Genomic DNA, 21,913 nt, shown 5'->3' with positions numbered 1-21,913 from the left:
AGTGCACTTATGAATGTGCACATAATGTAGCTTGTGTGTGCACGTGCACATTTACACGTGTGTGTGCGGGCGGCTTCCCGGGTGCACTCTGAATTACGTGAGTGTGCCTGGCAGTGATCCGCAGCCCTCGAGCATTCTGACAGAGGGCGGAGGATGTGGGGTGGGGCGTGAGGGAGGGGAGGAACGCAGCCCCTCACACACCCCGACAGTTGGAGGCCAATCCCAACCCAGCGCGGTGTGTTGCGATGGTGGGGGGAGTGAGAGACAACAGACGAAAGAACACGCACTGATATACGACACAAGAACCCATTTTATACAGCGTTCCCACTCCTCCGGATTACACCTGGGAATCGCGGCCTGCCTTCTTCTGCTTCACCTGCCGCGGCTGCTCCGCCTTCCGCTTCGGAGGGGCCCGGCTGCCCACGGTTACCATGGAGTCCCAGATCTCGTCAACCTCCTCCTCCTTCACGTCTGCATCCACCCCTGGCTCCACGTCCTCCTGCTAAACGCAAACGATCGAGATGTAAACAAGGTTGAAGGAGTACAGAGGTATCGCCTGGACTGGCAGACCTGAGTTTATAGGGAAAGATTGAATAGGGTAGGACTGTATTCCTTGGAACGGAGAAGATTGAGAGGAGATTTGACAGAGGTATACAAAATTATGAGGGGTATAGATCGGGTAAACGCAAGCAGGCTTTTTTCTACTGAGGTCATGGGTTGGGGGTGAAAGGTGAAATGTTTAAGGGGACCATGAGGGGAAACTTCTTCACTCAGAGGCTGGTGAGAGTGTGGAACGAGCTGCCAGTACAAGTACACTCAAGATCAATTCCAAAGCTGAAGAGAAGTTTGAATAGGTACATGGATGGTAGGGTTATGGAGGGCTATGGTCCTGGCGCAGGTCGATGGGAGTTGGCAGGTTAAATGTTTCAGCACAGACTAGATGAGCCGAAGGGCCTGTTTCTGCACTGTACTTTTCTGTGACTCTGTGAAGAGGGAGAAGAGATTCACAGTGAGCATTACGATGGCCAAGGCTGTGTGTGCAGGGTCTCAAAAGCTCCGGGTGTCGTAAGAGAGGTGAGGTGAGGCATCTGGAAAGTGATTCCCCCCACCCCGAGCTTGTTCATCATCACAGCACAGTCTGTGCTTCTCTGCAGCGGAGTGCGGACTGTCTGTGTCACCTCAGGCTGAATCAAACCCGCACACCAAGCAGAGAGGAGGTCGTTCTTCGTTCTGGCTGCTGTATCCACGCGTCCTCCACCGCTCTGGCTCTCAACATCTTCCAGAAGTTCTGATGAAGGAACTCGGTTCAAACCATCAACTCTTTATTCCCCTCCACAGACGCTGCCTGACCTGAGTTCCTCCAGCACTTTGTGTGTGTGCAGACCCACTGACAACTATCTTCCTGGTTCTGCCTTTTAATTTAATCCCCAGCTACACAAATACCCCACTGGACCCTCTTTCTACATCACTGGTAGCCACATGGCTCAGACAACTGGATCAATCCGCTCCCACGGTAAGGTGCTCTGCAGGTCAGGTGAGATTACCCAACCCCGGGTAGCAGGCAGAACACACAGCCTTTGGGACACTCGATCTTTGTGACAGATAATTATGTCTATTCCCCAGACTATCGTTCGTTATGTGCCGTGTCGTATGACATCATCGTTATGTGCCGTGTCGTTATGATATGGGCGATCGTGCTCTCATGACCCTGACTGTTCTGGGTAAATTTTTCTACACAAGTGGTTTGCCATTGTCATCTTCTGGGCAGTGTCTTTACAAGACGGGTGACCCCAGCCATCATCAATACTCTTCAGAGATTGTCTGCCTGGCGTCAGTGCTCTCATAACCAGGACTTGTGATCTGCACCGGCTGCTCATACGACCATCCACCACCTGATCCCACAGCTTCACGTGACCCTGATCGGGGGCTAAGCAGGTGCTACACCTTGCCCAAGGGTGACCTGCAGGCCAGCGGAGGGGAGGAGCACCTCACACCTCGTTTGGTAGAGATGCAGCTCCACCCTGACACCCAATCTAATACCAAACAACAATGAAATTTCTCTTCTTTGACTCCTCTTGAACAGTTCCCTGAACTACAATGACAGGGTTTGGTTGTTAATCTTTCCAACAGCCCTTCCACTCATCTTCACAGAAAATAACATCTTGAGACCTGATTGACAAGCAGACCGGACTCTTGTCCCAATTTGACCCCAATGAGAGCAGAATCTGCCTCCTGTGTGCAAGCGTTCAGCTTCCCCTCACCACTGAGAAGTGACAGCAAACCTTGGGAAAGAACTCTCAGTGTGGTGTGGAGGGAACCCTGGCCCCTGGGAGGGGTGGTCTTGAGGGAGGGTCACACTGTGGGAGGGGAGGTACCGAGGGAGGGTCACACTGTGGGAGGGGCGGTACCGAGGGAGGGTCACACTGTGGGAGGGGTGGTACCGAGGGAGGGTCACACTGTGGGGGTGGGTGGTACTGAGGGAGGGTCACACTGTGGGAGGGTTGGTACTGAGGGAGGGTCACACTGTGGGAGGGGTGGTACTGAGGGAGGGTCACACTGTGGGAGGGGTGGTACTGAGGGAGGGTCACACTGTGGGAGGGGTGGTACCGAGGGAGGGTCACACTGTGGGAGGAGTGGTACTGAGGGAGGGTCACACTGTGGGAGGGGTGGTACTGAGGGAGGGTCACACTGTGTGGGGTGGTACCGAGGGAGGGTCACACTGTGGGAGGGGTGGTACCGAGGGAGGGTCACACTGTGGGAGGGGTGGTACTGAGGGAGGGTCACACTGTGGGAGGGGTGGTACCGAGGGAGAGTCACACTGTGGGAGGGTGGTACTGAGGGAGAGTCACACTGTGGGAGGGGTGGTACCGAGGGAGAGTCACACTGTGGGAGGGGAGGTACTGAGGGAGGGTCACACTGTGTGGGGTGGTACCGAGGGAGGGTCACACTGTGGGAGGGGAGGTACCGAGGGAGAGTCACACTGTGGGAGGGTGGTACTGAGGGAGAGTCACACTGTGGGAGGGGTGGTACCGAGGGAGAGTCACACTGTGGGAGGGGAGGTACTGAGGGAGGGTCACACTGTGTGGGGTGGTACCGAGGGAGGGTCACACTGTGGGAGGGGAGGTACCAAGGGAGGGTCACACTGTGGGAGGGGCGGTACCGAGGGAGGGTCACACTGTGGGAGGGGGGGTACCGAGGGAGGGTCACACTGTGGGAGGGGCGGTACCGAGGGAGGGTCCCACTGTGGGAGGGGAGGTACCGAGGGAGGGTCCCACTGTGGGAGGGGAGGTACCAAGGGAGGGTCACACTGTGGGAGGGGTGGTACTGAGGGAGGGTCACACTGTGGGAGGGGTGGTACTGAGGGAGGGTCACACTGTGGGAGGGGTGGTACTGAGGGAGGGTCACACTGTGGGAGGGGTGGTACTGAGGGAGGGTCACACTGTGGGAGGGGTGGTACCGAGGGAGAGTCACACTGTGGGAGGGGAGGTACTGAGGGAGGGTCACACTGTGGGAGGGGCGGTACCGAGGGAGGGTCACACTGTGGGAGGGGTGGTACCGAGGGAGGGTCACACTGTGTGGGGTGGTACCGAGGGAGGGTCACACTGTGGGAGGGGTGGTACCGAGGGAGGGTCACACTGTGGGAGGGGCAGTACCGAGGGAGGGTCACACTGTGGGAGGGGAGGTACCGAAGGAGGGTCACACTGTGGGAGGGGTGGTACCGAGGGAGGGTCACACTGTGGGAGGGGAGGTACCGAGTGAGGGTCACACTGTGGGAGGGGTGGTACCGAGGGAGGGTCACACTGTGGGAGGGGTGGTACTGAGGGAGGGTCACACTGTGGGGGGGTGGTACTGAGGGAGGGTCACACTGGGAGGGGGTGGTACTGAGGGAGGGTCACACTGTGGGGGGGGTGGTACTGAGGGAGGGTGACACTGTGGGAGGGGTGGTACTGAGGGAGGGTCACACTGTGGGGGGGGTGGTACTGAGGGAGGGTCACACTCTGGGAGGGGTGGTACTGAGGGAGGGTCACTGTGGGTCTGTGTCTCTCGGTGCTGAGCAGAGATGTGGCCGGTGGATTGCCACGGTTTGAGCCTGGCTCTGCTGGGATTGGGGCCGGATTTATTTAGTTTCTAACAATGCGAAACGTCTCCCGTTTGGATCACCAACTCAGGGCGTCTGGGTGAATCGGAGTTTGGTGCAATGGACCGGCTGGGGAAAAGTTTCATCTCCTCGCGACTGCTGAGGAACACCGAACGGACTTTGCTGCCCGTCCACTTCTCCCCTCCCGTCCTGTCTCGTTTCTGAACTGTCTTTTTGACTGTTTGCTGGTGTTCTGCTGGCTGTAGACTCCGTCCCCACCCTGCTCACCCCCAGTGGTACTGTTTGAACTTTTTGAATTCGAACTGCGCCGTGGCTGGGTGGGGCTCCACGATGGCCCAGTCCAAGTCCGGCTCAGGAGCGGCAGCCAACGCAGAGGGCCACCCGTTCAAATTAAAGACCGCTGTGCAGTGTACCGTGCCTTCTTCAGTCTGTAGGAATGGCACCCTAAAGGCCGTGGCAGAGACTGTCGGAGGCCGTGAGGGCATTGCTGCAGCAGCGGCTCTGAACAGGAGAACTCTGTTGTATTTGAAGTCACCGAGGGGTGTAGTTTTGGCCCTGAGTTGGGGGATAAAGGTGGGGAGGGTTTTATGTAGCTGGAGCCGGTGCTGGGCCCTGTGCAGCTGGGAATTTTCTCTCACGTCCACCCCATCTCCCTGACTCGGCCCTATTCCCCTTCCTGCTCCATGTACGCCCCTGAGCCTGGCCCGATGCAGGCGGCCCTCTTCCGAGAGGTGTCCGCAGTGCTGGAGTCGACAGATGGCAGCGAGTGCGTACCATGGGCGGCGATTTCAACTGCACCCTCGAGGAGAGGGGTCGCACTGGCCCTCAGGGCAGCCGAGCATCGGGACCTGGTCGTGTCATCGGACATGGTCAATGTCTGGTGGAGTCCTCACCCTGACCGCTGAGCTTTCTCACGGAGGCGCAGAAGGGATGGGGGCTCGTGGATCGACCAGCTCTCTATCTCCGGGGTCCACATCTCCCAGGTTTGGCCGCATTGATGTGGCCGGTTGTGTGCCCGGACCGCCAGCTGGAGATGAATGCCCAGCCCACACAGACTGGCATTTCAACAGCCGGCTGCAGGAGGGCAGCCGGTTCCAGGAACGGTTCCGGCCATTCTGGGAGTCCTGGCAGGAGGGATGGTAAGCTTCCCCTCCATGTGGCTCCAGTGGGACGTGGGCAAGGCTCACATCCGACTGTTCTGCCACTCGGGCAGAGGTGGTACTGAGGGAGGGTCAGTGGGGAGGGAGCACAGACCGGGAGGCTGTCTCAGCTCACTTAATCTATGCTTGACGGAGCCGGGAATCCCCACGAACTCTCCGCCCTACACCACACCCACCTCCCACCAGCTTGGACACAGACCTCCCACACACCCCGGACAGGTCAGCTAATCCCAGTTACCCCGGACTGGTCGCTAAATCCCAGTTACCCCGGACAGGTCAGCTAATCCCAGTTACCCCGGACCGGTCACTAAATCGCAGTTACCCCGGACCGGTCACTAAATCCCAGTTGCCACGGACCGGTCACTAAATCCCAGTTGCCACGGACTGGTCGCTAAATCGCAGTTACCCCGGACCGGTCACTAAATCCCAGTTGCCACGGACCGGTCACTAAATCCCAGTTGCCACGGACTGGTCGCTAAATCCCAGACACCCTGGACTGGTCGCTAAATCCCAGTCACCCCGGACTGGTCACTAAATCCCAGTCACCCCGGACTGGTCACTAAATCGCAGTTACCCCGGACTGGTCGCTAAATCCCAGTTGCCCCGGACTGGTCGCCAAATCCCAGTTGCCCCAGACTGGTCACAAAAGCTCAGTTGCCCCAGACTGGGCACTCACCTCCCAGTTGTCCCGACTTGAGAACAGAAGGCAATTGAGCCGAGACTTCAAATAAACCTGAAAATGGAATTAGAGAAGGAGTGAGTGGTGACGGTTATCGGGGCGGGGGCGGATAAGGGGGCGTCAGGAGTTCAGGAGGGCTTGGAAAAGGATATCCCACATTATGGCAAACGGGATTCCAGTTGGTCTAGTCCGGGGTCTATGATGTTGGGTGTGGAAGAGTTTCTGATGGGGAGCAAATCCGCCAAGGTATTTCTGTTTCGGGGGGGTCTCCGATGGAGTGAGACTACTGCAGCGTATACTTACTGTAACAGGGCAGGTCTCCCATAGTGTACATTTATGACAGTGAGGGTCTCTGATCAGACCGGTCTCCCATAGTGTATGTTTATGACAGTGAGGGTCTCTGATCAGACCGGTCTCCCATAGTGTATGTTTATGACAGTGAGGGTCTCTGATCAGACCGGTCTCCCATAGTGTATGTTTATGACAGTGAGGGTCTCTGATCAGACCGGTCTCCCATAGTGTATGTTTATGACAGTGAGGGTCTCTGATCAGACCGGTCTCCCATAGTGTATGTTTATGACAGTGAGGGTCTCTGATCAGACCGGTCTCCCATAGTGTATGACAGTTTATGACAGTGAGGGTCTCTGATCAGACCGGTCTCCCATAGTGTATGTTTATGACAGTGAGGGTCTCAGATCAGACCGGTCTCCCATAGTGTATGTTTATGACAGTGAGGGTCTCTGATCAGACCGGTCTCCCATACTGTATGTTTATGACAGTGAGGGTCTCTGATCAGACCGGTCTCCCATAGTGTATGTTTATGACAGTGAGGGTCTCTGATCAGACCGGTCTCCCATAGTGTATGTTTATGACAGTGAGGGTCTCTGATCAGACCGGTCTCCCATAGTGTACATTTATGACAGTGAGGGTCTCTGATCAGACCGGTCTCCCATAGTGTATGTTTATGACAGTGAGGGTCTCTGATCAGACCGGTCTCCCATAGTGTATGTTTATGACAGTGAGGGTCTCTGATCAGACCGGTCTCCCATAGTGTATGTTTATGACAGTGAGGGTCTCTGATCAGACCGGTCTCCCATAGTGTACATTTATGACAGTGAGGGTCTCTGATCAGACCGGTCTCCCATAGTGTATGTTTATGACAGTGAGGGTCTCTGATCAGACCGGTCTCCCATAGTGTACATTTATGACAGTGAGGGTCTCTGATCAGACCGGTCTCCCATACTGTATGTTTATGACAGTGAGGGTCTCTGATCAGACCGGTCTCCCATAGTGTATGTTTATGACAGTGAGGGTCTCTGATCAGACCGGTCTCCCATAGTGTATGTTTATGACAGTGAGGGTCTCTGATCAGACCGGTCTCCCATAGTGTACATTTATGACAGTGAGGGTCTCTGATCAGACCGGTCTCCCATACTGTATGTTTATGACAGTGAGGGTCTCTGATCAGACCGGTCTCCCATAGTGTATGTTTATGACAGTGAGGGTCTCTGATCAGACCGGTCTCCCATAGTGTATGTTTATGACAGTGAGGGTCTCTGATCAGACCGGTCTCCCATACTGTATGTTTATGACAGTGAGGGTCTCTGATCAGACCGGTCTCCCATAGTGTACATTTATGACAGTGAGGGTCTCTGATCAGACCGGTCTCCCATACTGTATGTTTATGACAGTGAGGGTCTCTGATCAGACCGGTCTCCCATAGTGTATGTTTATGACAGTGAGGGTCTCTGATCAGACCGGTCTCCCATAGTGTATGTTTATGACAGTGAGGGTCTCTGATCAGACCGGTCTCCCATAGTGTACATTTATGACAGTGAGGGTCTCTGATCAGACCGGTCTCCCATACTGTGTTTATGACAGTGAGGGTCTCTGATCAGACCGGTCTCCCATAGTGTATGTTTATGACAGTGAGGGTCTCTGATCAGACCGGTCTCCCATAGTGTATGTTTATGACAGTGAGGGTCTCTGATCAGACCGGTCTCCCATAGTGTACATTTATGACAGTGAGGGTCTCTGATCAGACCGGTCTCCCATACTGTATGTTTATGACAGTGAGGGTCTCTGATCAGACCGGTCTCCCATAGTGTATGTTTATGACAGTGAGGGTCTCTGATCAGACCGGTCTCCCATAGTGTACATTTATGACAGTGAGGGTCTCTGATCAGACCGGTCTCCCATACTGTATGTTTATGACAGTGAGGGTCTCTGATCAGACCGGTCTCCCATAGTGTATGTTTATGACAGTGAGGGTCTCTGATCAGACCGGTCTCCCAGAGTGTATGTTTATGACAGTGAGGGTCTCTGATCAGACCGGTCTCCCATAGTGTATGTTTATGACAGTGAGGGTCTCTGATCAGACCGGTCTCCCATAGTGTATGTTTATGACAGTGAGGGTCTCTGATCAGACCGGTCTCCCATAGTGTATGTTTATGACAGTGAGGGTCTCTGATCAGACCGGTCTCCTGCACTGTACGTTTCTGATGGTGAGGAGTGTCTCTGATCAGACCTATCCCGACCGTGTATGTTTCTGATGGTGTTGATGGGGCTGGGTCTCTCTGGGGAAGAGTGTGGTTTCTCACCTTGTGCAGCAGTTTCCTGTCGACCACATTGTGCACCCGCAAGAAGCGGTCGAGCCCGCAGGACGCCACGAGAGGCAAGGACGGGTGACACTGGACGCTGCGCACGCTGCCCGCCTGCCCTTTCAAACACCGCAGCAGCCGCCCTGAGGAGACAGAGAGAGGATCATCACAGCCCCAACACTCGCCAACACCTTCATCGACGAGAGCAGGCTCACGCACGGCACACTGGATCTCAACCAGCCTCCTGAACCCCTTATTCTGGTCTCTCTACACCTGGGATACCGTGGACAGTTCTGGTCTCTCTAGACCTGGGATATTGTGGACAGTTCTGGTCTCTCTACACCTGGGATATTGTGGACAGTTCTGGTCTCTCTACACCTGGGATACTGTGGACAGTTCTGGTCTCTCTACACCTGGGATACTGTGGACAGTTCTGGTCTCTCTACACCTGGGATACTGTGGACAGTTCTGGTCTCTCTACACCTGGGATACTGTGGACAGTTCTGGTCTCTCTACACCTGGGATATTGTGGACAGTTCTGGTCTCTCTACACCTGGGATATTGTGGACAGTTCTGGTCTCTCTACACCTGGGATATTGTGGACAGTTCTGGTCTCTCTACACCTGGGATATTGTGGACAGTTCTGGTCTCTCTACACCTGGGATATTGTGTACAGTTCTGGTCTCTCTACACCTGGGATATTGTGGACAGTTCTGGTCTCTCTACACCTGGGATATTGTGGACAGTTCTGGTCTCTCTACACCTGGGATATTGTGTACAGTTCTGGTCTCTCTACACCTGGAATAATGTGGACAGTTCTGGTCTCTCTACACCTGGGATACTGTGGACAGTTCTGGTCTCTCTACACCTGGGATACTGTGGACAGTTTCCTAAAGCATATGCTGGGCCGGCAGGTTGGGGGTAACAGACACCAACAGAATCAACAAACTCATTCGTAAGGCCAGTGATGTTGTGGGGATGGAACTGGACTCTCTGACGGTAGTGTCTGAAAAGAGGATGCTTTCCAAGTTGCATGCCATCTTGGACAATGTCTCCCATCCACTACATAATGTACTGGGTGGGCACAGGACTACATTCAGCCAGAGACTCATTCCACCGAGATGCAACACAGAGCGTCATAGGAAGTCATTCCTGCCTGTGGCCATCAAACTTTACAACTCCTCCCTTGGAGGGTCAGACACCCTGAACCAATAGGCTGGTCTGGACTTATTTCCTGGCATAATTTACATATTACTATTTAACTATTTATGGTGCTACTGTAAAGAAAACCAGTTTCCCCCGGGATCAATAAAGTATGACTATGACTATGAATGATAGGCCAGCCATTGAGAAGATCTATCAGATTGGCTGGACGTGGTTTTGATGTGGACGAGGTCTGAATGGAGGATGCCTGATTCCTTGATCATTTTGGAGACTGACAGCAGGTTTGACTGAATCTTTCTTCATTTCTGACAGGGTTGGACAGTCTGGATATTGGGAAGGCGCAGTGTCAGGGGTACGGAGGCCTGGAACATTTCTGTACAGAAATAGGCCTTTTGGCCCATCTCTCCGTGTTGAACTCTGCTTAGTCCCACCGACCTCACCCGGACCATAGCCCTCCACACCCCTGCCATGGATATACCTGTCCAAATTCCGCTTAGATATTGAACTCCAACCTGCATCTTCTACTTCCACTGGTACCTCTTTCCACACCCTCACCTAACCTTAAATTGAAGGTAGTTCCCACCCAAGTTCCCTTAAACTTTCCACCTTTCACCCTCAACCCATGACTTCTTGTGGCAGTCCCACCCAACCTCAGTGGAAAAAGCCTGCTTGCATTTACCCTGTCTATACCCCTCATAATTTTGTATATCTCTATCAAATCTTCTGCAATCCAAGAAATAAATTGCTAAGCTATTAAATATTTCCCTGCAACCGAAGTCATCCAGACCAGGCAACGTCCTTGTAAACTTTCTCTGTACTCTTTCAGCCTTGTTTACAGCTTTCCTGTGGGTCGGTGACCAAAACTGCACACACAATACTCCAAATCAGACCTCACCGACATCTTATACAACTTCAAGTTAACATCCCATCTCCTGTACTCCATACTTTGATTTATGAAGGCCAATGTGCCAAAAGCTTTCCTTCTGACCCTGTCTACGTGTGACACCATTTTCGAGGAACTCTGGACCTGTATTCCCAGATCCCCCTGTTCTGCTGGTCTCCACGGGAGTCCTCTCGTTTGCCCTCCCGAAGGGCTTCACCTCTGCCCCTCTGGAATCCCGGGATGGAAGGTCACTGAACTGCAGTGATATACTTCCCAAGACAGAAAGGACTGCAGGAACTGGAATGAGGGGCAGGGGGCAGTCTGCTGGAACTCAGTGGGTCGAGCAGCATCTGTGAGGGGGAGGAATTGTCGGCATCTCGGCTCGAGACCTGCAGGGAGAACACTTCTGTTCTGGGAAAGTGTGGGGCAGGCACCAGCGGGCGGGCTGGTCTGTTTCTACCGACGGGAGCTTGTCGTTCAGGTGCAGGAAACCTGAACACTTCCCTGTGACGACCGCGGACCCTCCGGCAGCCCAGAGTGAACAGCCGAATCCAGGAGGGGAGGGGAGAGATGGAGTGTCAGGCTCTGATCACCACGGCAGGCCGAAGAGTCTGCGCCCAGGTTGGCAGGGGGGGCAGCCGAGGGGTCGGGGGGGGCGAGGAGTCGGGGGGGGCGGCAGAGGGGTCGGGGGGCCGCAGAGGGGTCGGGGGCGCGGCAGAGGGGTCGGGGGCGCGGCAGAGGGGTCGGGGGCGCGGCAGAGGGGTCGGGGGGGCGAGGAGTCGGGGGGGGCGGCAGAGGGGTCGGGGGGGCGGCAGAGGGGTCGGGGGGGCGGCAGAGGGGTCGGGGGGGCGGCAGAGGGGTCGGGGGGCGCGGCAGAGGGGTCAGGGGGGGTCATTCAGGCAGGCCCCTGGGACGCAGAAGACAGCACCTACCTTTCCGGAGGTCCAGGACAGCCAGATGCCCATGGGTGTTACCCACAACGACTGAACTGCAGGGGCAAGAAACACAATGGCGTCAGCGACACAGACGTCCCAGTGAGGCAGAGAGAGCAATAGAGGGCGTGGGAGGGATAAAGAAATGGCTGGGGGGGGTGTGATACACAGACAATTGGATTGAACGTTGTACATCATCTCACCAAACCTTCCCAGAGGAAGGAGAGGTGCAAAGAACACGGCACCGACTCACTTGGCATCAGACGTCAGTGAGAGAGCGGTTAATGGAACCTCGCCATACGTCATCTCCAGAACAGGTCGGCGCTGAGCACTGGGGTCGTAGACACGGACCTGTGGGCACAAAACGTCACTGCTGACGGAATAGATATTCTGTTCAAACAGGATGGGGTACCGGTGGGGACGGGTCTGTCACTGTGTAACAATCAATCACCAAGTTCAGGGCTGAGCACTTCCCAGAGGGAACATCGTTCCCACACAATGTGCACGATTCCACAGTCTGGTCATCCAGAATTTGATATGAGTTTCTGAGGTGAACCATGCGGCCGTTTGGTGAGAGTTCAGGGTCAGGGATGAGTCAGCACTCACCTGGCTGTGTCCTGTACAGGTGACAAGTTTGTCGGAAGCTGGGATGAAGTGTACGTCCCTCACCCAAACCGGAACGCGGAGATCCAACCAGTCATTACGTACCTTCAATAGAGCAGGAGACAGCGTCAAACGGACCGACCTGGGGTAAGGAGGAAGAAAGGATCGGAGAGGGGTGGGCGGAGAGAAAATATATGAAGGGGACAGGGGCCGGGTGGGGGTGGGCAGACGAGAGAGGAGACGGGGGGCAGACGGGAGAGGGGACCGGGGGGGGCAGGTGGGCAGACGGGAGAGGGGACGGGGGGGAGCAAGTGGGCAGACGGGAGAGGGGACCGGAGGGGGCAGACGGGCGAGGGGACCGGAGGGGGCAGACGGGCGAGGGGACCGGAGGGGGCAGACGGGCGAGGGACGGGGGGGGCAGACGGGCGAGGGACGGGGGGACAGACGGGAGAGGGACTGGGGGGACAGACGGGAGAGGGACTGGGGGGACAGACGGGAGAGGGACTGGGGGGACAGACAGGAGAGGGACCGGACAGGGGCCGGGGGGGGCAGACAGGAGAGGGGACCGTGGGGGGTCAGACAGGAGAGGGGACCGGGGGGGGGGGGTCAGACGGGAGAGGGGACCCGGGGGAGGGGCAGACGGGAGAGAGACTGGGGGGGGCAGACAGGAGAGGGGACTGCAGGGGGCAGACGGGCAAGGGACTGGGGGGACAGACAGGAGAGGGACTGGGGGGACAGACAGGAGAGGGACTGGGGGGACAGACAGGAGAGGGACCGGACAGGGGCCGGGGGAGGGGGCAGACAGGAGAGGGGACTGGGGGGGGCAGACAGGAGAGGGGACCGGAGGGGGGCAGACAGGAGAGGGGACGGGGGGGCAGACAGGAGAGGGGACCGGGGGGACAGACAGGAGAGGGGACCGGGGGGACAGACAGGAGAGGGACCGGACAGGGGCCGGGGGGGGGGGGGCAGACAGGAGAGGGGACCGGGGGGGGGCAGACAGGAGAGGGGACCGGGGGGGGGCAGACGGGAGAGGGGACAGGGGGGCAGACAGGAGAGGGGACTGGGGCGAGTGGGGACAGGGGGGTGTGATGACCCCGGGGGCTTACATTCTTCGCCGTGAACACAGTCTCTTGTGGCCTCTGCAGGTCCCAGACTCTCAGCTCGTTCTCCTTGCCTCCGGTGGCCACGTGCTCCCTCCTCTCCGGGTTCTGCCGCATCCGGCAGACTCTGGCACCCACCTGCATCTCGGTCTGCAGGGCGAAAACGATGCACGTGAGCTCCCCTGCGCACACACCAAGCCCGTTCACACATTACTCCCCCACCAAACTCCCCCAATTCATCGTCCTCTGTTCGCGGACACCTCTCCACTGATCTGCTCCAGATTCCTGAACACTACACCCCCCACCCCCCGACTGACCCTGCCTCCTGCCCACCTGATTTGGTGACGATTACCCCCTCTGGACCCCACTGTCTCCAATATCCCAGACACAGCCTCTCCAACACCTCACTCATCGGGACACCGACAGACCCCCGCCCCTCCCAAAATCACCCGCTCCCCTGCCCCGCGGCCCCCTCCCAGCTCCCGGATTCCTATAACAGGGAAGGCCATTCAGTCCTATCAAGTCGCAGTTCTATCCTGTCTCCCTCACCAATCGCCTCTGTAATCCTCTGTCCCCACAATCCCTCCCAGATTTTTACCCTCAGTCACGCACTCAGGGCAATTAACCCACTGATCCCCGCAGCATGGGATGAACCCGGAACACTCTGGGGTTGGGGGGGGAGACCATGAGGCCTTTGGGGGAACGTGCAAACTCCACACAGACAGTGCCAGGGTTGGAATGGAAACTAGCGGTCCCTGGTGACGTGAGGCAGCGTTCCCTCTCTCACGGGTCCCTTCTTTAGGCTATCAATACCACCCCCCACCACCCCCAAACCATCCTTACATGATCGGTCGACCCTTCTTGCCAAACTTTCAGAAGTCCCGACTCCACGCAGGTGATAAGGGAGCTGCAGAAAGGACAAAGGTGACTGTTACAGACATCGCGGAGGGTCACACTGAGAAAGGCAGGCTCGGGGAGATGAGAGGTCACACTTGCCTCTTGTAACAACAGACCCTTCAGCCCAATACCCATCCCCAGTGCAAAAATACCATCACTCCCGCCTTCCCTCCCCTCGTTACGCTGCCATGACTGAATGGCGGAGCAGTCTGGATGGGCAGAGTGGCCTAGTTACCTCCTGTCGTTTCAGACTCCACTTGTGACTGCAGTCACGCTGGCCCCTTGCACCTGCCCTGCCCTTCACTGAGATCGTGGCCCTCCCGTTCCCCACAACTCGCCAGCGTCCGCAAACCCACTCATCTCAGCCTCGAGGACACTCGTGGCTTTCTGGAGTCGGGAACATGAAAGATGCTGGGTGTGTCTGCATTTGTGCCACCCGCATCCCGACACTCCCTCTCTGCCCCCTGTCCCTCACCCCTCCCGCAGCCCTCCACCCTCACCATTCCCCACATCCTTTGCTCCCGCCAGATTCACAAACTCGCTCTCCGCTCCACACTGACAAACACAGGACTGTGCAAAAGTCTTAGTCACCCCAGCAAATATATGTGCCTCAGAATTTTGCACAGTACTGCATGAATATAGAATTCCTCCTCTTCTTCACATCAGATTGTGTCTGATCCCCAGACTGTGTGCAATTAAGGTGAGAGGGAGCAAGTTGCTTTGTTCTTTTTCACAGGAAGTGGTAGGTGCCTTGAACATGTTACCAGGGGTGGTAGCGGAGGCAGATACAATAGGGGTATTAAAGGGGCTCTGAGACAGACACATGGATATGGACATTATGTACCGAGACATTAGCAAGATGGAATTAGAAACATAGAAAACCTACAGCACAATACAGGCCCTTCAGTCCACAAAGCTGTGCTAAACATGTCCTTACCTTAGAACTACCTCGGCTTGCCCACAGCCCTCTATTTTTCTAAGCTCCATGTAGTCATCCAGGAGTCTCTGAAAAGACCCTATCATTTCCGCCTCCACCACGGCCGCCGGCAGCCCATTCCACGCACTCACCACTCTCTGCGTAAAAAACTAACCCCTGACATCTCCTCTGTACCTACTTCCAAGCACCTTAAAACTGTGCCCTCTCGTGTTAGCCATTTCAGCCCTGGGGAAAAGCCTCTGACTATCCACACGATCAATGCCTCTCAGCATCTTATACACCTCTATCAGGTCACCTCTCATCCCCGTCGCTCCAAAGAAAAAAGGCTGAGTTCACTCAACCTATTCTCATAAGGCGTGCTCCCCAATCCAGGCAACATTCTTGTAAATCTCCTCTGCACCCTTTCTATGGTTTCCACATCCTTCCTGTAGTGAGGTGACCAGAACTGAGCACAGTACTCCAAGTGGGGTCTGACCAGGGTCCTATATAGCTGTAACTTTACCTCTCGGCTCCTAAACTCAATCTCATGCCTTCTTAACCACAGTTAACGTGCGTAGCAGCTTTGACTGTCCTATGGACTCGGACCCCAAGACCCCTCTGATCCTCCACACTGCCAAGAGTCTTACCATTAGTGCTATATTCAGCCATCATGTTTGACCGACCAAAATGAACCACCTCACACTTATCTGGGTTGAACTCCATCTGCCACTTCTCAGCCCAGTTTTGCATCCTATCGATGTCCCGTTGTAACCTCTGACAGCCCTCCACACTATCCACAACACCCCCAACCTTTGTGTCATCAGCAAATTTACTAACCCATCCCTCCACTTCCTCATCTAGGTCATTTATAAAAATCATGGAGAGTAGGTGTCCTAGAACAGATCCCTGAGGCACACCACGGGTCACCAGCCTCCATGCAGAATATGACGCATCTACAATGCAGTTGGCCAGTTAATTACCTTCTGTGTTGGTTCAACACTACACTGCGGGGCCAAAGGGCCTGTTCTTGTCTTTTACTGTTCTATGCTCCAATGGGTGGCAGGGTGGGGATACGTCTCTGCCAAACGAGGTGTGAGGTGCTCCTTACCTCCCTTGGCCTGCAGGTCACCCTTGGGCAAGGTGCAGCACCTGCTTAGCCCCCGATCAGGGTGACGTGAAGCCGTGGGATCAGGTGGTGGATGGTCGTATGAGCAGCCAGTACAGATCACAAGTCCTGGTTATGTGACCACTGACACCAGGCAGACAATCTCTATAGAGTATTGATAATGGCTGGGGTCACCCGTCTTGTAAAGACACTGCCCAGAAGGCGGCAATGGCAAACCAATCATTCTATAGAAAAATATGCCAAGAACTATCATGGCTGTGGAAAGACTACAACCGCCTAAATGACCACTTATCAGGTACACCTGTACACCGGCTCGTTGATGGAAATATCTAATCAGCCAATCATGCGGCAGCAATTCAATGCATAACAGCATGCTGACACGGTCAAAAGGTTCAGCTGTTGTTCAGACCAAACATCAGAATGGGGAAGAAATGTGATCTCAGTGACTTTGACAGTGGAATGATTGTTGGTGCCAGACGGGGTGGTTTGAGTATCTCAGAAACTGCTGATCTCCTGGGATCTTCACACACAACAGTCTCTAGACTTTACGGAGAATGGTGTGAAAAATAAAAACATCCAGTGAGCAGCAGTTCTGTGGGTGAAAACACCTTGTTAATGAGAGAGGTCAGAGGAGAATGGCCAGACTGGTTCAAGCTGACAGTAACTCAAATAACCACACGTTACAACAGTGGTGTGCAGACGAGCACAAACACACATTCAGTGGCCACTGAGGATATACTGTGCATTTGGTTTTTCTTTTTTCTACCTCAATGTACTTGTGTATGGACTGATCTGTCTGGATGGCATGGGTGATGATTTCCTCTGTAACAGAGCACAGAACAGTACAGGCCCTTCAGCCCACAATGTAGGGTAGACCTTTTAAACTACTCTAAAATCAATCTAACCTTTCCCTCTCACAAACCCTCCATTTTTCTATGACCCATGCACCCATCTAAAAGTCACTTAAATGTCCCTAAAGTATCTGTCTCTACACCACCCCTGGCAGGACGTCACACACACCCAACACTTACCTCCGATCACCTTAAATGTCCCTAATGTATCTGTCTCTACCCCCACCCCTGGCAGGACGTTCCACACACCCACCACTTACCTCCCATCACCTTAAATGTCCCTAATGTATCTGCCTCTACACCACCCCTGGCAGGACGTCCCACACACCCACCACTTACCCCCGATCACCTTAAATGTCCCTAATGTATCTGTCTCTACCCCCACCCCTGGCAGGACGTTCCACACACCCACCACTTACCCCCGATCACCTTAAATGTCCCTAATGTATCTGTCTCTACACCACCCCTGGCAGGACGTTCCACACACCCACCACTCTCCGTGTAACAAACCTACCTCTGATGCCCCCCTATACTTTCCTCCAATCCCTTGTATTAGCCATTTCTGCCCTGAGAATAGTCTCTGGCTGTCCACTCCATCTGTGTCTCAGATCATCTTGTACATTTCTGTCGTCACCTCTCATCCTCCAAAGAGAGAGGCCCAAGTTCACTCAATCTATCCTCATGATTCAAGCTCTCCAGGCAGTGTCCTGGCAAATATCCTCCGCACCATCTCTGAAGCTTTCACATGCCTCCTCTAACGAGGCGACCAGAGCTCAGCCCAGTATTCCAAGTAGCCTCACTCTCTCATAACCATCTATTGATAATGACGAGCCAGAGGCCAGACCATCAGGATTTTGGAATGAGCAGATGCTGGATTATCGGAGTGTCCTGTCACCGTATACCTCTGCCGATCGCTGCTCCCACATTCAGACCTCCTACCTTGCCTTCCCACCCCACCAATCCCAGTTCCTCCATCGTACTCACTTGTCGTACGTCGCCAGGCCTCGGAACGGCCCTTCCCCTCCGGCGCAATCCCGGAATTCTGTGAACTTCTCCTTTTCCGTGCTGAAGACTTTCACCGTACCGTTCAGACAGCCCAGGAACACCTGAGGGACGGAGGGCAGGAAGAGGAGGAGTAAAATGACTTCCAGAGGTACAGGCTAACACATTTGGGCTCGGTATGCAAATTTCTACAGATGTACAGTGGAGAATATTCTGACTGGGGCAGGGGCTCCACTGCACAGGATCAGAAGTCAAACTTCAGTCGATTGTAAACTTAGCCAGACACAATCTTCCCCACCACTGAGGACATTTTCAAAAGGCGGTGTTTCATGATTGAGGGCCCCCACCACCCAGGACATGTCATCTTCTCATTACCACCACCGGGGGCGGGGGGGGGGGGAACAGGGGTCTGAACACACACGTTCAATCTTTTAAGGACAGATTCTTCCCTTCCACCATCAGGTTACTGAACAGTCCATGAACACGACCTCTTATTTATTTATCACAACTGAGGGTAATTTTTTATGTCTTGCACTGTCCTGCTGATACAAGAACAACTAACTTCAGGATACGTCAGTGATAACGAATTGGATTCTGACTGGGTGCCTCTCTGAGGCTCGCAGTCCCAGCGGACGCTCCCCGACGATGCAGCCGTGTCACCTTCACACCTGGCGTCCATCACAACACGGTGTCGGGAAGGGCGAGCTGCCGGTTGGCACATTCCAGGCTGCAGGGGGACGTGCTGAGGGGCAGCCGAAGGCCAGACTTTGTGGGGCAGGGCTGTGGTCTAAAGCACAGAGGGGAGCAGGGGGCCCGGGTACAGCAGTGGGGAGAGGGCAAGATTCAGCAACAGCTTCGTTCCCATTGTGGTATTATTTTGTAAAAACCGTGTATTTGTTTACATTTACGTTTTCTTGTGAACGCTGCTCATCCCCTTTCCGGAAGGAGCTCACACGCTCCCCCCCGGCCCCCCGACGGCTCCGTGGGGTTCCTCCAGACCGAGGGGTTGGGGTCAGCCCGTCGTGGGCACGCGATGTCGGCGCCACTCGCGGGCTGCCCCCACCGCGCATTCCTCTGAACGTGGGACAAACAGCTTTAATGGCTGATGCACTGGAGAGGGCCAGCACGAGGAAGTGCTACACCGTCGGAGGGGCAGGACCGACCACAACGACTTCAGTACGGCATTCGACCACGGAACCTAACCGGGGGGGGGGGGGTCTCGGGGTGCCTGACAGTGGACACTCGTGTAGATCGTGCTCGCCTACACCGGTCAGAGCATCAAATACAAAAGTAGACCTGCTGCAGCTGGATAAAACATTGATCCCAGAGGAAATTACAGTGTCACTGTAGCATCACAAATGCACAGATAAATAGTAGAAGAGAAGTAAGAAAGAATAAAAAAATAAGTTACCTCAAACCGTCTAACAGGAGTCATCACTTCCCCGGCTGCAGGTTGACTCATTACAGAGCCTGATGGCCGAGGGTAAGAATGACCTCACACAGCGTTCTTTGGAGCAGCACAGTTGTCTTAGTCTGTCACTGAAAGTGCTCCTCTGTTCAGCCAAGGCGGCATGCAGAGGGTGAGAAACATTGTCCAGAATTGCCAGGATTTTCTACCACAGCCTCCAGTGTGTCCAGTTTGACTCCTATAACAGGGCCAGCCTTTCCAATCAGTTTCTCAATTTATTAATGGCATCACCGCGATGATGCAATTGCCCCAGCACACTTGCAGTATAGTGTTCAGTTCTGATCACCTTTGGGTGCAGAGGAGATTTAGCAGGATACTGCCTGGATTAGAGAGGGCGCAGAGGAGATTCACCAGGATGCTGCCTGGATTAGAGAGGGCGCAGAGGAGATTTACCAGGATGCTGCCTGGATTAGAGAGGGTGCAGAGGAGATTTAGCAGGATACTTCTGGATTAGAGAGGGTGCAGAGGAGATTGACCAGGATGCTGCCTGGATTAGAGAGGCTGCAGAGGAGATTGACCAGGATGCTGCCTGGATTAGAGAGGGTGCAGAGGAGATTTACCAGGATGCTGCCTGGATTAGAGAGGGTGCAGAGGAGATTTACCAGGATGCTGCCTGGATTAGAGAGGGTGCAGAGGAGATTTACCAGGATCCTGCTGGATTAGAGAGGGTGCAGAGGAGATTTAGCAGGATACTGCCTGGATAGAGAGGGTGCAGAGATTTACCAGGATGCTGCCTGGATTAGAGGCCATCTCTTATGACAACAGGCTTTTATCTTTGGAGTGAAGTTGACAGAGAAGTAACTTGCTGGAGGACAAGATGACAAGAGGCAAAGGTCAAGTAGACAGCCAGAGACTTTTTCCCCAGGGTGGAAGCGGCTAATACGAGGGGGGCATAATTTTAATGTGATTGGGGGAAAGTACAGGGTGTCACCAGAGGAAAGTTTGTCACTCAGAGAGTAGTGGGTGCATGGAGTGCCTACTGAGGTGGTGGTTAAGGTAGATACATGAGGAGACAGATGATTAGAAATTGCTGGGTTAGGTAGGAGGGAAGGGCCGGATTGATCTTAGAGTAGATTAAAAGGTCAGCACAACATTGTGGGCCGAGTGGCCTGTACTCTGATGTAATGTTCTGTGTTCTAAACGCTGGCCGACCCTGAGTTGCTCCAATGGTTTGGTTGTTGCTCTGACTGAGATGCAGACCATACTGATCTCTCTCTGTCAGACACACACACATGCACACACACTCTGACACTAGCTTCAAGAGGCTTTTGGTAGAAGCCCAGGTCTCCGAGCAACCTGTTACCTCAGACTCCAGGGGGCTCTCCCAGCACATGGCACAGACCTCCTGGTCACGGCTCAGCACAGAAACGTCCGTGTAGTTGGTGGCCTGCTTCTTGTGAAGGTTGACGCCTAGGGAGGGGGCAGACGCGAGCATTAGTAAAAGTCAGGCTGCCCCCCTCCCCAAGAGAAACATCAACAGTGGCTCCCCTGACACAGTCCGAGGACATTTCCACTCCCATCGCCAGCCAGGACTGGGTGGGTGACATCGACCCCCACAAAGCCACACAGCCAGACAGTACTACAGCACAGAAATTGGGCCTTTGGCACTGAGACGTTCTGCTGACCAGGACTGCCATCTCAGTTAGCTTGATATGCCTGCGTTTGGCCCAAATCCCTCTAAAGCAGGGGTCTGTGGGCATGGACAAAAAAAATTTACGTTTCTGTTTTCACTTACCTGGAACCGAAATTTAGCAATTCCTTCAGTGATGAACGCAGGCCTCAAAACCACCGTGCCTGTGACTTTGTCACCAACAAAAATCACAGATATTTTCATGCCACGTTACAAGTATCTCAAAATATCATTTATGGCACGCTCTACACTACTTCAAAATTACAGCAGTTCTGAGACCTGCTGCTAGATAGACCTTGACCGCAGTCTTCCCGTCTGCAGACACTGGTGTGGTAATGAAGACGCACATATATTACTAGATCACAAACGTAGGGTTTCTTTTGGTAATATTTTGATAACATGTTGCTTTTGTAATCCTGTGTATTTTATTCTTTTTCTGGGCTTCACCGGACTGCCAAATGGGTCCATGGCATTAAAAAGGTTAAGAATCCCTGATCTAAAACTTTCCTGTCGATGCACTTGTCCAAACACTGTAAATATACCCACCCGCACCCCTTCCTCTGTCAGCTCGTCCCATATAACCCCCAACTTGCCCTCATGGTCCCTTTAAATCTTTCTCCCTTCAGTGATTCAGGAACAGCTTCTTCCCCTTTGACATCCAGTTTCTGAATGGACATCGAACCCAGGAACACCACCTCACTACTCCTCTTTATTTTTACATACTTCTTACTGTAAGTCAGTTTTTATTATTATGTATTGCATTGTACTGCTGCCGCAAAACAACAAATTTCACGACATATGCT

At 54.2% G+C, this 21,913-nt stretch overlaps 1 protein-coding gene across 2 annotated transcripts in view; it reads right to left on the bottom strand.

Moving 5' to 3' along the window:
• Positions 1-298: 298 nt before the first annotated feature.
• Positions 299-21,913, bottom strand: part of wdr74 (WD repeat domain 74) — an 80,663-nt gene continuing 59,048 nt past the window's right edge. Inside the window, exons 2-11 of one of the 2 annotated variants that reach the window (XM_063039231.1) lie at positions 20,784-20,890; positions 17,995-18,116; positions 14,064-14,127; positions 13,227-13,370; positions 12,124-12,225; positions 11,771-11,868; positions 11,518-11,573; positions 8,539-8,681; positions 5,936-5,992; positions 299-502 (exon numbers count right to left, since the gene is read on the bottom strand). In XM_063039231.1, the coding sequence (XP_062895301.1) occupies positions 338-502; positions 5,936-5,992; positions 8,539-8,681; positions 11,518-11,573; positions 11,771-11,868; positions 12,124-12,225; positions 13,227-13,370; positions 14,064-14,127; positions 17,995-18,116; positions 20,784-20,890 (1,058 nt within the window). In that variant the 3' untranslated portion in view covers positions 299-337. The remainder of the gene's footprint in view (positions 503-5,935; positions 5,993-8,538; positions 8,682-11,517; positions 11,574-11,770; positions 11,869-12,123; positions 12,226-13,226; positions 13,371-14,063; positions 14,128-17,994; positions 18,117-20,783; positions 20,891-21,913) is intronic. The other variant, XM_063039232.1, reaches the window with a different exon arrangement.

Source organism: Mobula hypostoma (assembly GCF_963921235.1).
Source record: "Mobula hypostoma chromosome 30 unlocalized genomic scaffold, sMobHyp1.1 SUPER_30_unloc_7, whole genome shotgun sequence".
In the NCBI taxonomy this organism is placed as follows: domain Eukaryota; kingdom Metazoa; phylum Chordata; class Chondrichthyes; order Myliobatiformes; family Myliobatidae; genus Mobula; species Mobula hypostoma.
Note: the sequence above shows the minus strand (reverse complement) of the source record. Positions and strands in the feature narration are given on the sequence as shown.